This window comes from Elephas maximus, chromosome 2, assembly GCF_024166365.1.
Source record: "Elephas maximus indicus isolate mEleMax1 chromosome 2, mEleMax1 primary haplotype, whole genome shotgun sequence".
Taxonomy (NCBI): Eukaryota; Metazoa; Chordata; class Mammalia; order Proboscidea; family Elephantidae; genus Elephas; species Elephas maximus.
Window position 1 is genome coordinate 227,004,464 of NC_064820.1, and position 16,407 is coordinate 227,020,870.

Consider the following 16,407-nt stretch of genomic DNA (forward strand, 5'->3'; position numbering starts at 1 on the left):
ACATGGTTTGATGAGAAAGAAGAAACAGAGTTGGGGTATTATGGATTGAACTGTGTCCCTGTGAAACATGAGTTGGAATCCTGACCCCTTTTTCCTAAAAGGGTTTTCTTTGTTATGTTTATGAAACCATGTCAGTGCAGGTGTGTCCAAAACCTGATCACTTCCGAGTTATCAAAAGAGCGGATGAGACACATAGACAAGCTCAAACAGGGGAGACAGAGGCCAGGTGAGGATTGCCCAGGAACCAAGGATGCAGGGACAAGGACCGTCCCCCAGCACCAACAGACAGCCTTCTACTAGAGCTGGTGCCCTGAATTTGGACTTCCAGCCTCAACTGTGAGAAAATAAATTTGTTTGCTAAAGGCACCCACTTGTGGTATTTCAGTGAGAGCAACAATGGGAGACAAAGGCACTGGGTGTGGAAGCATGGCGGGGAGGCACTCGTTGTAGCTCCACAATGAGCAAGGGTCAAAACCCACGAACCAACCCCACCCCAAGGGAGATGCTGCCCATGAGAAAGGGCATGAACTGGTCCACATTTCCCCAGCCTCCCTTCTATTGTCCCCTGTCTCCATTCTTCTCCGGAAAAAGCACTTTCTTCTTCCTCGATCCTTCTGCCCCAATCTTTGTATGTGTTCACCCACTTGACCATCTTCTCTTCTAATACAACTTCCTTGTTAAATCGTTTTTAAGAGAAAGTCAAAGAAAAACGCCTTTCAGTGATTAAGACATAAATAGATTCATTTCAGTCACAAGCACTGACAAAAGGGAAGCAGCAACGTTTCTGCTGGCCTGACTCGGCTCCGGGCTACCTGTCGTTGATAAGCAATGAGAAATCACGGATTTGCCTAGTGTTTACGAAAGCAAGAGAATGGACCCTGAGTAGGAAGAGGGCTAAGAGTGGAGAATTCACTGCTGGCCTGGCAACCCTGGGTTTAGCTTTGTCTTCTGGTTCCGTTCACGGGCAGCCACGAAGCTCAGCAAGTCAATGGCAGTGACGACCCCAAACACCATCTGCTTCTTACCGGACTTCTCCTGGCTGTGATCTGAAGAGAGAACAGCGAGGCAGGCCGTGAAAAGGTGCCTCCGCTGGGAGCTGACCTGAGATGGTCGTGCCCACTCCCAGAGCCCCTTCCCTGCTGAGCCCCCCCGGGTGCCCACAAGCACCGGGGACCACAGAACAACAGGGCAACTCCTCAGGGAACTCAACAGTAAACGTGGTCTCCTGACAGGGGCTGCCCCGGCATCTGGGCCAAGCTGCAGAGCAGAGCCTACACCAGGACGAGGCAGCATCCTGCCCCACGCCCACTCCCCCCAGTGAGAGAGACATCCAGGACATCACCCTGGAACAAGCCCGTGGGGCATCTCTGTGCCCAAGGATGAAATTCAAACACTGCCCCATGGGCAAAATGCAACTCAAAGTTCTGCCCTACGATTCTGCCCTCCAAGGCCAAGTCCTCCCGGGTGACTCGAGTTTAGAACAACGCCTGCCCTGGCCTCCATGCCCTGGAGCAGAGAGGGTGGTTAGAACCCCAGGCCTGGGGCAAACAGTGGCTAGGACCCTACCCCTCCCCTCTTCGGGGCAGAGAAGCAAATGAGAAATACCCAGGTCAACCCGTGGGATCCCTTTTCCCAGCACTGTGACCATTCCTGCACTCCCGCTCCTATCTTTGCTAGCAGAGGTCAGTTGGGCATGGGTGGTGTGGGGTGGGCAGAGGCAGGCTCCCCCCACCCCACCTGGGAGACTGCACTCCCCATTGGGAAAAAGCAGGGAGCAGAGAGATCAGGACACTGAGGGCAACGTTGGCGACTCCAGGGCTGAGATGCTCAACCTCAAGTCAGTGTGAGGCTAAGGGAGCAGGGACGGGTTACCCAGTAAGCAAGGTACCCACAGGCTTACCTGTGCATACTTACTAATCTGTAGGGCACAATTTCACCTGTTTTTCACCACGTCAACGGTGTGACACCCGTGTGAAACTGTGCACTACAGATTAGTAGGTAAACACATTAAGGACCTACCCTGCTCACTGGTTAATCTACCCCTGAAGGGGAGGGATGCCTCCCTCCCTCCTTCCCCACCCCCTCCCTGACCCCCACCCCAGGGGAGCTCACAACTGCCCAGTGGTGAGGGTCAGCCACAGAAGCTGGGGAGCCCAGACACCCTCCTTGGTCCTCAGCAGCCATGTCTAAGTGTGGGCAAGGTCACGTACGTACCTGCAGGCCCCCCCACTACGCCTGACAAGGCCTGGTCCTGCGCTGCGGAGCCAAGGGCAGGAGAGGGGGTTAGAGGGAGACCAGCCCTCAGCGGGGCTGAGCCGCCGCACCCACCATGCCCACTGTGCACAAGGCCAGGGGTGGGGGCTAGGGTGGGTGGGCTCCAGGGCCCCCCAATTCCTTACCATGGGCCCAAGGGCAGAGGCTGTTTGTTCCACTCTCAGAAAATGAGAATCCTGCCTACGGAGAGGCTCTGAGGATGACTGAGAGGGGTGACTTCATGAGCACAAGTTGGTTACAAGCCCCAGGAGCACTCTGAGATTGGGTGGGCCCTCTGAGACCTACCCAGCCCAGGAGTCCCTTGAGAGACAGCCTGGAGCCCTGACCATGGGGTAGTAGGGAGGAGGCCAGTAGTCTGGGAGCTGCTGAAGGACATGCAACCTTGATGATGATACAGGGACATCACCAGTGTCCAGACTTGTGACTATTCCAGTCCCAGAGGCTAAGGGCCTCAACACCTGGAAGCTAAGGGCCTCAACACCTGAGTCTGTGCACTCTGCACAATAAGTCCCACCCGGAGCAGAAGACCCTCCCTCCTCGGTGTGACCTGAGCCCCTGCCCCATGCACAGCCCAGCCTCCGAACCTCCCAAGAGCTCAGGCTGCCTCTTCATTACAAAGGTGCATCAACCCAGGGCCTGGGGTCGGAGATCAAAGGAGAAGGTTGAGCTCAGTGACAGATGGAGGGGCCTCACTGCTGTGCAGACCTTACATCTGCTGGAGGCGCTGCCCACATCATGGGGGCTGGTACAGGGGAGGCAAGCGTGCCCAGCTGCCGCGGCCTTGCCTCTACCGGCCAGCAGTGCCCCCCTGCTCCCTTGAACTCCCCACCAGCCTGGGCCTGCACCGGAGCCCCACTCACACTGAATCTGCTCATGCACCACCAGGGCAAAGTGGTCCATCTCCAGGATGTGTGAGAGCTGGCCCAGCGGGTCTGTCAGGCGAATCTGCAAAAGAAGCGGCAGCCAGGCTCACTCACCTGCCCCCGGGGAGAACCAGGCCTCTGCTCCTGAGCCTGAGGTCTGCTGCCCCTGGTGGCCGCCACCTGCCACTGCACTGGAGGCCCGGGGAGGGAAGGGGGGTGAGGAGGAGGAACTTCCAAGGGGAAACAGCCCCACCGCAATGCCCCAGGAGACTCCTCCTTCAGCCTTTTGCTCTGATTTAGAAGCTGAAAGTAAGAATCGAGATAATACCACCCAGGTAGAAAGACAAACCTTAAATAATAAAAAAAAAAGGAAGAAGCCAGCCTGAAAAAGCTAATACTGTAGCTTCCAACTACCACTGTACGCGTTGGGGACAAGAGAAAATGTTAGGGACAGTGAAAAGATGGGTGGTTTTCAGGGGCTCGGGGGAGGGATGAATGGGGGGGTACAGGGCATGTTCAGGGCAGTGGAACTGTTCTGTAGGATGCTGCGATGGTGGACACAGGGCATTGTGGTTTTGTCAAAACTCACAGGACTGTACCGCCCAAAGAGTGAACCTTAATGTGAACATGGAGTGTAGTGAATAACAACGTATCAATATTAGTTCATGAGCTGTAACAAATGTACCACAAGAGGGCAAGACGTTAATAATAGCGCCAACAGTGTGCAGGGTTTAGGGGAGGGAAAAGGGGTATGTGGGAACCCTCTGTACTGTCTGCTCAATAGAAAAATTATTATAATTTCTAAGGAAAAAGAAGACACTTAGGGTCCATCTTTGCAAGTCAGATACAGCTGGACTCTGCTGCAGCCTCACATAAAGGACTTTTGAATGGCTCCCCAGAAGGAGAGGAAACCTCGGGCAGTACAGAACGGTCAGAGAAAATTAGGAAAGGGAGAATAGGAAAGACCAGCCAAGACCGGGGACCTTGACCTTCACTGAGAGGTGAGGAGGAGGAGGGGGGCCAAGTAACCTGCCCTGGCTGAACCTTCGTGTGAACACTGGTCCCGTCACCCCACTCCATCACTAAATCCACAAGCCTGTCATGAGGATGGACAAAGAGAAGACAAAGGCGGCGGGACAGAAAATGAGGCAGGCAGAATGGAAAAGGGGGCCCAATCCAGGACCTCACTGTTGCCCAGTTGCATGGAGATAGGATGCCTGGGGAAAATGTTTGCTAGTGGCAAGAGGCTTACCCTGCTCCAGTCTTCAAGTCTCCGTATTCTTAAAAATGCCGTCAAGTCGACTCCAGCTCATGGCAACTCCATGTGTACCAGAGTAGGGTTTTCAATGGCTGATCTTTCATAAGTAGATAGCCAGGCCTTTCTTCCAAGGCACCTCTGGGTGGACTCAAACCTCCAACCTTTCAGTTAGCAGCCGAGTGCTTACCCATTTGCACCACCCAGGGACTCTCCATATTCTTCTGGAAATCTTATTTAAGGAGCTTTCCCAATGATTTTGGGGGAGCCCTGCTGGAGGCAGACACAGCCTCCCTGACCCATGGGGAGTTGTTAGCATATTTCCAGCACTCCAGGTGTCAGATGGCTCGATGTCAGGTGAGTCCAGGGAGGAAGAAACTGTCCCCTCCTTGGGGAAATCAGATTGGAGGAGACAGGAGGTGATGCCTCTGTAAATCAGTCTCATTTGAAGCCCTAATTTCATTAATAAAGATCTTTCTAGTTTTAAATGATCCAGGAATTTCAAAAGAAAAGGGAGAGAAAAACAGTAAGGTAAGGAGGTATGGGCGGGGGGCAAGGTAAGCTTACCTACTCTTAGCAATTTAAAAAAAAAAAAAAAACTCGAAACATTTGAGCCACCTAGAACCTACCCATAGGACTTTCTTACCACCTGGTTAAATCGAGAGGTTAATTACAGACAGGTGTTAGCAGCCCGGGGGCCAGGTGTTACTTGGTGTTAGTTAATAAGCGTGGGGTTCTCTGTTTACTGCCTGCCTGGGCCTGGGGACAGGGGTCATCCAGCCTCAGCCTCCATCAGCTCTGAGAACGGGAAGTCTCTCCCTCACCTGAAGCCCTTTCCATCTCTGGAAGTTCCCCCCACACACACCCTGAGGCAACACCAGCCCTTGTGACTTCACCTGGGGTGAGCATGTTTCCAAGGCACCCCCAGGACAAGGGATCCTGTTCTAGGAAACCGCTTTGGAGTCCACCTGCAGCCTCCTCATCCTCAGTTCCCTGGAGGGGGTTACTTACCAGACACAAGTACCAAGCCCAAAGGTGATCTCTAAACCAGACGTTTGCTGGCTCCCAGCAACACCCAGACCCAAGCCAGACAACAGGCAGCCCTCCCAGCCACCCCTCAGGCCCATGCCAGGAGGCCCTCCCAGTAACTGCCCAGGTCCATGCCGGGCGGCCCTCCCAGTGACTGCCTAGGCCCACGCCGGGTGGCCCTCTAGGTTGACTCTGGCAGTGGAGGCCATTTTCCCTTTGAAAAACGTGAGTTCAAAGGTCCAAGAGGAAAAGCTCTAGCATTGCTCTCCATTGCATAACTGTGCAAACTGGACTCAGACCGGGTGCAGACACAGGTGTCGGGGTCATTCAGAGAAAGCCAAATGCAGTTAGAAGACCAAAGGAGGGTGTACTTCGTCCCTGGGACTCAGGTGGTCAGAAAATCCCCAGCGAGCACCGAAGTGTCTGGACCTCCCTAGGCTGGAGAAGGGCTGCTTTATGGCAGGGCAGTACGTGTGTACAGCAGAGGGGAGCCACCACGTTTGTCATCGTTGTCATTATTATTTGCAACCATCACCACCATTTATTTCCAAAAACTTTAGATCACCCCCAACAAGAAACTCGACACCTATTAAGCCATTAGTCCCCATTCCTTCCCACCCCCAGCCCCTGGAAACTACTAATCTTTCTATCTCTAGGCATTTGCCTACCTTGGAAATCCCATATAAGAGGGATCACACAATACTTCTTTTATGGCTGCCTTCTTTCACTCAGCATGATGTTTTCAAGGTTCATCGATGTTGCGGCAAGCATCAGGACCTTATTTTTCTTTATGGCTGAGTCATATTCCATTGTATGTATGTACCATGTTTTGTTTATCCATCTGTCTGTTGATGGGCACGTGGGCTGTCTCCACCTTCCGGCTATCGTGAACAGTGCTACAATGAACACTGCTATACAAGTATGTTTGCTCCCCTGCTTACAAGTCGTTTGGGTACAAACCTAGGAGTGGACGTGCTGCGTCATTTGGTGATTCTGTTTAACTTCTTGAGGACCCAGTTGACAATTTTTAGGTGGTGGTGCCCTACATTCTCCTCAGGACAGGCTGGCGTCTGATCTGGCCCCAGGGAGGGATGGGAGGCCTTCAGGAGAAGGGTGTCCTGCCTTCTGCCACACTCATGTGATGCCCTGCTCCTGCCAGCCTGGCCCAGAAGCTTTGTCGAGAAGCTACAACCAGCAGGAAGCGGGGCCACGGGTCCCCACTGCCTTTGGAGTGGGGGTGTCACTGGGGCCTGAGTGGACTCTAAAGGACAGAACAGGGCACAGAGTCAGGCATTGCACTGGCGGTCCCCTTCAGCTCCCCCAGATTCTGCCAAAGCCACACCGACAGCAGACTCAGTGTGTTAACGCGGCAGGAGAGCTGGTGGGAGCCTCCGGGAGTCCACGCAGGAGCTGTGTGTGTGTGTGAGGCTATGTGTGAGCGTGAGTGTGCATGTGCATGTGTGTGACGGGAAAGAGAAATTCTAATTCATTCTTAGATTTGGGCTCAACCCTCAAACATTGATGTGTGTTGTGGATTGAATTATGTCCCCCCTAAAATGTGTGTATCAGTTTGGCTGGGCCACGATTCTGGGTATTGTGTGATTTTCCTATGTGTAGTAAATCCTGCCTCTGTGATGTTAATGAGGAAGGATGGGTAGTAGTTGTATTAGTGAGGCAGGACTCAGTCTACAAGATTGGATTGTGTCTTAAGGCAATCTCTTGGGATATAAAAGAGAGAAGCGAGCAGAGAGACAGGGGGACCTCATACCACCAAGAAAGCAGCACCAGGAGCGGAGTGTATCCTTTGGACCTGGGGTCCCTGCAAGGAGAAGCTCCTAGTCCAGGGGATGATTGATGAAAAGGCCAACAGAGAGAGAAAGCCTTCCCCTGGAGCTGACGCCCTGAATTTGGACTTTTAGCCTACTTTATGTGAAAGAATAAAGTTCTTTTTGTTAAAGCCATCCACTTGTGGTATTTCTGTTATAGCAGCACTACATGACCAAGAGAATACGTAAAGCAGCATGTGTGGACGCCATTCCCATGCACTGGAAGGTTGGGATGAGGATGTGCTGTGAAATGTCAGCTGCTCCAGGCCCACCTGAGACGTGGGTACCCTGACTCTGCCCCCTGCAGGGACACCACGCAGGCCCAGGCTCATGGGAGGGTGGCAGTGTTCTTCACTGGGGCTAGAAGCCTCAGGACAACTGCTGGGGCTGACTAGCCAAAGAGCCACGTGGGTGTCTCCCAGACCGTTCTAGTCCTTTTAAAATAAGTAAACGCACTAGGCATTCTTAAACAAACACACCCACAGGAAGAAATCAGGCTGATGATTACCAGAATGACCAGATTCCCCTGCACGCCTGAGCCACGTGCTGCCTAAGGGGGCTGCTAATGACCCCAGGTCGTGCCATCATCTGGTTATCGTTGGGTAGCCCTCCCCAGCGACGGCTCCCCACTTGTGGAGGAAGCGAGCCTCAGCTTCCCAGGGCCCACAGTGATGTCAGCATTGGCCCGGCTGACACCGAATGGCCAATGAGACAAGGACCCACCTGGCCTCACTGCTCGCAGCCCACCACACGTTCCTCACCTGTTTGAACTGCTTGTAGATGACCTTGCGGACTTGGTCTGAAGGCTGCACCTTCCCGGCCAGCAGGGATGACAGCATGTTCCCTAGAGTGACCATCCCCAGGATCATCCTGGAAGAAGACGGGGAGTAGGGGTGAGAGGTCTGAGCATATACCTCACCACCTCCCCCAGACCACAGAATATGCCCAGAGCCACCTTTAACGCCACAGAGTTGGCCCTTGGGCCAAACACTGAATTCCTCTTAGAATTGAACAAGCATTTGCCCACGATGTCAAGGGAATACAGCAGGTGACCTGCTCGGAGCTGACCTTTCTGTCCTGAAAACCTCCTGAAAGAAGGTTCAAGACAGGTATTTAGGGCAACCAGCCACTTGGTTTCCCGGGCTGTGGGACGGGTAGCCACCTTGGTGTCTGACGTGAATCTGCCTGGGCTGTGGGACGGGTGGCCGCCTTGGTGTCTGACGTGAATCCCCTTGGCAGACACATCCTCAGCCAGATGTTGGTTATTGTGGGTCGAATGTGCCCCCACAATAGATATGTGGAAGTCCTAACCCCTGTACCTGTGAATAGGACCTTACCCAGATTGGAAATCTGGTTTTTCTTTGTTATTAGTTAATTAATGAGGTCATACTGGAGTAGGGTGGGTCCTGATCCTAACTGAGTGGTGTCTTAATGGGAAACAGGCACAGATAGACAGGGGAAGACAGACACCATGTAAAGAGGCATCTACAAGCCAAGAAATGCCTGGGGCTAAGGAGCCCTGGTGTAGAATGGTTAAGCACTCTGCTATCTGAAAGGTTGGTGGTTCAAACCCACCGAGCAGCGCCAAGGGAGAAAGACCTGGCCATCTGCTCCCGTAAAAATGACAGCCTAGAAACCCCGTGGGGCAGTTCTATTCTGTCACATGGGGTTGCCATGAGTTGAAAATCACCTGCAGCTGAAAAAGATAAGGGGAGGCCCTTCCTCTAGAGTGGACTTCCAGCCTCTAGAGCTGTGAGGCAATAGATTCCGGTTCTTTAAAGCCCTCCACTTTGTGGTGCTTGGTTCTGGCACCCCTGGGAGTCTAAGACAGTTATCTCTAATTGCCTCCCAGACAGGGGCCAAAGACAGCCTGGGTGCAATGGAAATGGGGGGTGGATGGGTGGGTCATAGGGTCTAAGGCCCAGAGAGCCAATATGCCTAGCCCACTGCTCCAGCCAGGTTCAGGGAAAAGACTTCCAATGGGTGGGTCATGCTCTGGACATCATATGCAAAGTGACCAAGGGTCAGAGGTCAGCCATCAGCTATAGGTCCTCAAGGCTGCACCAGCCAGTGCCTCTGAGGAGGGAGAGGGGGAGGAATGTGAGGCTGGTGCAGAGTCTGATGGTGGGGGGGCGCCAGCTGAGACTGACCCAGCCTCATCGACCACGGGTGCCTGGTCGAAGCCCTTCTCCCGAAGGATCTCAATGGTATGCTCGCAGGTGACCGTCGGCAGCACAGTCAGTGGGGCCGACAGGCTCAGTTCCTGGACTCTGAGGTGCCACCACCTGAGGGGAAAGCAGGCGTGGTAGCTCTGAGTCAGGGACATCCCAGGCAAGGTCCAGGGGGTCCTACTTGAGGCCACACCACACAAGAAGGCCCACAGGGCAGTGCCCACCAAGGCTGCCCTCCCTGCCCTGTCCCCGTCAGGCGTGGATGGGCCCCGGGGAGGCCCCACAGGCCATGGGAGGTGGCTGTGCTGGAGTCGGCCTCTCTGCCGGGAGGCCCTTACCATGGCTTCTTCACCACCATGTCCTCCTCCTTCATGAAGCCCTTCTGCAGCATCCAGCGGTCGCTCAGGAACTTAGACCTGAAACCCCAAGGGGCAGTCACCAAGGTGTCGGCCCTCACCATTGTCTCTGCCCCCATGCCCCCCTGTCAGCAATGTGGCTGTGCTCAGAGAGGGCCCAGCACCATCTCCCAGACCCCTGGGATACACTGCATCCAGGCTCCAGGGGAGAGGCTGAGGGCCAGGCTTCAGAAAGCTCGTTGAGAACTGTGGACTGATACGGCATCAGGTCAACCAAGGAACATGTGTCTGAGGCACAGGTGTCAATCTGAGTACATGTGTCTGGGGCACAGATGTCAACCTGGGCTTATGTGTCTGGGGCAGAATGAGCTCAGAGCTCAGGACATCCTCTCTGGAAACCTCTGTGATCAAGCCCCTTTGTGGGCTCCCCTATGGCCTCTCTCCCACCCAGAATGAACAAGAGTATGCCCCTGGGACTGCTGGGAACCTGCCTTAAAGTAACAGACCAGGGACAGAGGATGGGGGGAGGAAAGAGTGACCCACCACCCGCTGCCAACACACACTCACTCATACTCACACATACACACAACACACACATTCATGCACACACACGTACATACGCATAGCAGGCAGCCCAGTGGATGGAGACAGACATTTCTCACCCTCAGCCAGGGGAGGGGCAAGCTGTACTCAGGTCATTGGCAGTGAGCACCCAGACGTGAGTCACCCCACGCCTGAATCCAGCTCTGAGCTCTCACAGCCATGCCTGGCACCAAGGGCATCTGAGGTCACCGCAAATATGCACACCCCAGGTGGGGCTTCATGAATGTGGGATGGGGGGTGTGAGCCCTGGAAAGAAATCATAGCTGGAGGCTTGGACCTGCCATGTGGGAGCCAGGGCTGTCTGTGTGTCCCAACACAAACACACACACATTGAGCCACACCAGAGCTGAGGAGGGGCCAGAGAGGCTGCTGGTCAAACATCTCATGGCCCAAGAAACCCAAGTTTGAAGAGTTGTGCAGTCACACTGTGCTGAGCCCACTGACCGGGGCCACTAGCTCCAGCCAGGGCTCTGTCCCTGGTCTACACCTGCTGAGGGCCAGCAAACTGCAAGTGCAGTAAGGGGGTAGGGTAGGGGTGGGGCATCACTTAGGCCCAAGGAGGGAGCAGGAATGGGGTGGCCAGGGAGGAACCCAGGGTGGGAGGGAGAGGCCCCCTGCAGGAAGAGCTCATTGGTCACGTGGGGGCTGTCACTGTGTCTAGAAGGTCCAAGACGGGGACCAGGCAGCCAAGGAAGCAGGAGTTCCCGAGACCTGGAAGAGGACCCTGAAGGCCAGGAGGGTGAAGGCAGAGCTTGTGGGGCCCCTTGACCCTTCTCTCTGCTGTCAGAACCTCAAGTGACAGCACCCAAAGAAACAGAAGGTTTCATGGAAGGAGGAGGAGGACCCGAGACGAAGAAGGAACCTCAGCTCACATGTAGTTCCTCACAGAGTCAGGCAGGATGACCACACAGCGCTGGCCCTCCTGCAGCTCCTGGGCAGCCTTCACAGCGATGGACATGGTACTGCCCGCACTGCCACCTGCCAGACAGATGGCCTTCTGAGACCCCTGGGCAGCTCGTGCACGCCCGTGCCTGTGTGTGTGCACATGTGTATTATGCACGTGTGTGTATGCGTGCAGATTCGGACATGCTCTGGAAGGACCTGCGGGAAACCGCCAGCTGTGATGGCCTCTGGGGAGAGCAGCTGGGCTCCGAGTACTGAGAGGACCCTCAGGGGTACTGGCAGGACAAGCTGAGGCTGGACAAGGCTGGTTTCGTGCTTGCTTTTTTTTTTTTTTTTAATCCAGTGTTCGTGGGGACTTTACAGAACATAACTGCCGTGGACTAGGAGAATTGGCTGTAACATAAAGTGCGTGGGGCTGCGAGGGCACTGTGAGGACAAGGACATGATGTGACGGAGGGTCTGGGGGGTCAAGAGGTACCCTCGGTGCACACCGTCCAGCTGTCTCACACCTGAATGAGTCTCTGTGTGTGCTAGGACTGCAACAGGCAGAGGGCAGGGACTTCATCTGTCCTCCACCGCTGACCCTGCGTGACCACTCACCACACAGGAGCCCCTCCTGGGCGATCAGCATGCGGGCAAAAGCGAAGGAGTCCTCGTCGTTGCTTTTGAACCACTTGTCCACCACCTGCGGGGGACAACAGACTGACCACTGGTTATCATGGAGGGGCTACCTGGCACAAAGCTGCGTGAGTACTCAGACCCCATAGCACCCTCATGGGGCAACCTCCCATCTGGCGGCAAGGACCCCCAATAGACAAGGGCAACCTCCAGCAGGCAAGGATCTCCAATGGACACTGGGCTAACTCTCATCCCGGGATCTAGGACCCATGTCAACCAGCCTGGAACTCCCCCTGCTTCAATGGATTCTGTGCATAGCAGCAAAACCCACCCCATAAGCTCCCGCTATGCAGCCCTGTGTCCCTGCAGTGGTCTCTTTAGACTCTAGTCTCTACCCTAGGTCCCTCGGGGTCTGCTGAACTGAGTCCCCCTAACCCCGGTACCTGTGAATGTGACCTCATTTGGAAACAGGATCTTTGAAGATGTAATTAGTTAACATAAGTCATACTGCAGTAGGGTGAATCCTAACTCAGTATGAATGGTATCCTTATAAAAAAAAGAGACACAGAGAAACGGAGGGAAGACAGACACGTGAAGACAGAGGCAAAGACTGGAGTGATGCATGCACAAGCCAAGAGAATGCCAAGGGCTGCCGGCAACATCAGCAGCTGGAAGACACAAGGAGGGATCTTCCCCTAGGGCCTCAGAGAGAGCGTGGCCCCGGGGACACCCTGATTTTTACGTGAGAGGATAAATCTGTGGTGTCCTAAGCCATGTACTTTGTGGCAATTTGTTACAGCAGCCCTAGGAAGCTAATATAGAATTCTTTAAAGAGAGAGCAAGTTTTCTGGGGCTCTGGACTTCCCTGCGTTTGCCTTGTGGTCACCTGCACCCCAGGCCCCCCAGCTGCCTTCCTCTGCAGGTGCCAAAATACCATCCTTGCTGAAGTCCAAACTGTGCCACCAACCTCCTCAGGTGCTGGGACACGATGCCGCATTTCTCTCTCCTGAGACCTACTCAGACCATGGCCAGTTTCCCACTCAGGGGCTGGCAAGGTAAGGAGGAGGCCCAGCCCTATCCAGGAGTTCCAGCCCACACCCACCGTTCGGTCCAACACCGTGGGCAGGAAGTCATAGCCAATACCCTCCACTTCATAGGCTGTTTGGTCCGTTTGATTGAGTTCCTCCGGCTCGGCGAGAATGGAGCCCTCAGGGTCCACCCCGATGATCTGCACAGAGGGATGTCCTAGGGCTCACACCTGGGCAGTCCCACCTGGACACCCTAGACATGAGCAGTGCGCCCAGACCGTGCTGACCTGCCCACAAGTACACAGGCCTTGTCCCAGGCCTCAGGGGCAAGACCAGGAACCTGGAAACCAGGCCAGAGTGTGCGATGAACACAAAGTACAGTAAGTGCCATGCCCAGCCCAGAGTACCCCAAGGAAGCAAGCCCCCTGAGGAGTTCCGCATGAGCAGGGCACCCCAGGACAGCCCCAGACCAAGGCAGTGGGGAGCAGTGACCATGTCCTGGAGGGCAGAGGGAGAAAAGGGCACTAGCCACTACCAGCTGGGTATATACCATGAGCCCCTCCCCAGACCCCAAGTAACACCATGTCCTGGCTCACTTAAACCCGTCAATGCTGCACCTTGAAGCAAGCTGGGAAATACTAAGCAGGGTGTGGACTCGGTATAGAATGTTCTGTAATGACTCAGAGGCCACCCAAAGCAATCCCCCAGCCCCCCCTCCCCTTTAGCACAGGAAGCTCCTCTAGGACATGGGCCAGGAGTGGCCCCCAGCCCCAGCTCATCAGGTCACTGGGTCAGAGGTGGCTGGTTTCAAAGCATCTCTGGTCATCAGACAGACACAGCCACCTGGGCCTCACACCTCATTTAGACAGTTACACTGCTGTGTATGCAGGGATCAAAATGAGAACGTTCAGCTCTAAGGCAAAAAGGCCACTCTGCAGGCTTTAACACCAAGGGGCTTGAAGATCATACTCCAGCTGGGATTCAGGCCCCACAGGTGAGAGATGCCAGCACACTAGGCCCAGGGCTCTGAGGGACGCCAGAAGGAGCAGGGTGGCAGGTGGCCTGGTGTGCCTCCCCTGCCCCTGGTGGCACCAGCAGGTCACAGTCACCTTGCACCCTGGACACTTCTCCTTGAGCTTCCTGGCGATGCCTGTGATGGTGCCACCTGTGCCAGCTGAGGCCACCAGCATGTCCAGTTTCCCTGTGGGGGGAGAAGGTGGGGTCAGTGGGGGAACACGCTTGGGCCACAGTGCTTCCAGTCCACACTGTTCTTTAAATAATAACAGGTGAAAACATAACTCAGCTAAAATTCAAGCAGGTGATCCAAAAATTCAAAAGAAAAACATTTTAACAACAACAAAAAAAAACCCAAGCCCATTGCCGTCAAGTCGATTCTGACCCATAGTGACCCTATAGGACAGAGTAGAACAGCCCCATAGAGTTTCCAAGGACAGCCTGGTGGATTTGAACTGCCGACCTTGTGGTTAGCAGCCATAGCTCTTAACCACTATGTCACGAGGGCTCCACAATTTTAACAGAGAGTCTCAAATTTTGAAGGCTCTAATCATGGTCCCTTTTCTTTAAAAAGGCATTCACAGGAGCAGGGCCAAGATGGCGGACTAGGTGGACGCTACCGCGGATCCCTCTTGCAACAAAGACTCGGAAAAACAAGGGGATCGATCACATACATAACAACCTACGAACTCTGAACAACAAGCACAGACTTAGAGACGGAAAACGAACAAATACAGGCAGACAGCGACCGTTTTCAGAACCAGGAGCCAGCGTACCAGTTTCCCAGTGATGGCTCGGAGACAGCAGTCCATATCAAACCACATAAAGAAACAGACCATGACAGCTTCTCCAACCCCCCAAACAAAAGAATCAAAATCTTTCCCAAATGAAGATACAATCCTGGAATTATCAGATACAGAATATAAAAAACTAATTTACAGAATGCTTCAAGATATCACAAATGAAAATAGGATAAATGCAGAAAAAGCCAAGGAACACACTGATAAAACTGTTGAAGAACTCAAAAAGATTATTCAAGAACATAGTGGAAAAATTAACAAGTTGCAAGAATCCATAGAGAGACAGCATGTAGAAATCCAAAAGATTAACAATAAAATTACAGAATTTGACAACGCAATAGAAAGTCAGAAGAGCAGACTCGAGCAATTAGAATGTAGACTGGGACTTCTGGAGGACCAGGGAAACAACACCAACATAGCTGAAAAAAAATCAGATAAAAGAATTAAAAAAAATGAAGAAACCCTAAGAATCATGTGGGACTCTATCAAGAAGGATAACTTGCGAGTGATTGGAGTCCCAGAACAGGGAGGGGGGACAGAAAACACAGAGAAAATAGTTGAAGAAATCCTGACACAAAACTTCCCTGACATCATGAAAGACGAAAGGATATCTATCCAAGATGCTCATCGAACCCCATTTAAGATTGATCCAAAAAGAAAAACACCAAGACATATTATCATCAAACTTGCCAAAACCAAAGACAAACAGAAAATTTTAAAAGCAGCCAGGGAGAAAAGAAAGGTTTCCTTCAAGGGAGAATCAATAAGAATACATTCAGACTACTCAGCAGAAACCATGCAGGCAAGAAGGGAATGGGACGACGTATACAGAGCACTGAACGAGAAAAACTGCCAACCAAGGATCATATATCCAGCAAAACTCTCTCTGAAATATGGAGGAGAAATTAAGATATTTACAGATAAACACAAGTTTAGAGAATTTGCAAAAACTAAACCAAGACTGCAAGAAATGCTAAAGGAGATTGTTTGGCCGGATGACCAATAATATCAGGTACCAGCACAATACAAGGTCACAAAACAGAACGTCCTGATATCAACGCAACTCAAATAGGGAAAGCACAAAAACAAACAAATTAAGACTAATTCTAAAAAATAAATAAATAAAATAATACACACAACAGGAAATCATGGAAATCAATAGATAAACGATCACAATAATCAAAAAGAGGGACTAAATATAGGAGGCATTGAACTGCCAGATGGAGAGTGATACAAGGTGATATAGAAGGATACAAGTTAGGTTTTCACTTAGAAAAATAGGGGTAAATAAAAAGGTAACCACAAAAAGGAATATCAAGTCCATAACTCAAGAAAAAAGCCAAGAAAAACGTAACGACTCAATAAACACAAAGTTAAACATTATGAAAATGAGGATCTCACAAGCTACTAAGAAAAACGTCTCAGCACAAAAAAGCATGTGAAAAAATGAAATGGCTAACAACACACATGAAAAGGCATCAAAATGACAGCACTAAAAACTTACTTATCTATAATTACGCTGAATGTAAATGGACTAAATGCACCAATAAAGAGAGAGTCACGGACTGGATAAAAAAACACGATCCATCTATATGCTGCCTACAAGAGACACACCTTAGACTTAGAGACACAAACAAACTAAAACTCAAAGGATGGAAAAAAATATA

General features: G+C 52.5%; 1 protein-coding gene across 4 annotated transcripts in view; it reads right to left on the reverse strand.

The window, feature by feature from the left end:
- Positions 1-575: 575 nt before the first annotated feature.
- CBS (cystathionine beta-synthase) overlaps positions 576-16,407 on the reverse strand; it is a 48,579-nt gene continuing 32,747 nt past the window's right edge. For 2 of the 4 annotated variants that reach the window (XM_049874962.1, XM_049874963.1), the window contains exons 8-16: positions 14,036-14,127; positions 13,001-13,126; positions 11,881-11,965; positions 11,250-11,355; positions 9,757-9,834; positions 9,398-9,532; positions 8,009-8,117; positions 3,135-3,219; positions 576-1,046 (exon numbers count right to left, since the gene is read on the reverse strand). In XM_049874962.1, coding sequence (XP_049730919.1) covers positions 910-1,046; positions 3,135-3,219; positions 8,009-8,117; positions 9,398-9,532; positions 9,757-9,834; positions 11,250-11,355; positions 11,881-11,965; positions 13,001-13,126; positions 14,036-14,127 — 953 coding nt within the window. In that variant the 3' untranslated portion in view covers positions 576-909. Of the gene's footprint in view, positions 1,047-2,841; positions 2,911-3,134; positions 3,220-6,089; positions 6,303-8,008; positions 8,118-9,397; positions 9,533-9,756; positions 9,835-11,249; positions 11,356-11,880; positions 11,966-13,000; positions 13,127-14,035; positions 14,128-16,407 lie in introns of those variants that run through there. The other 2 variants (XM_049874965.1, XR_007516227.1) reach the window with 2 other exon arrangements.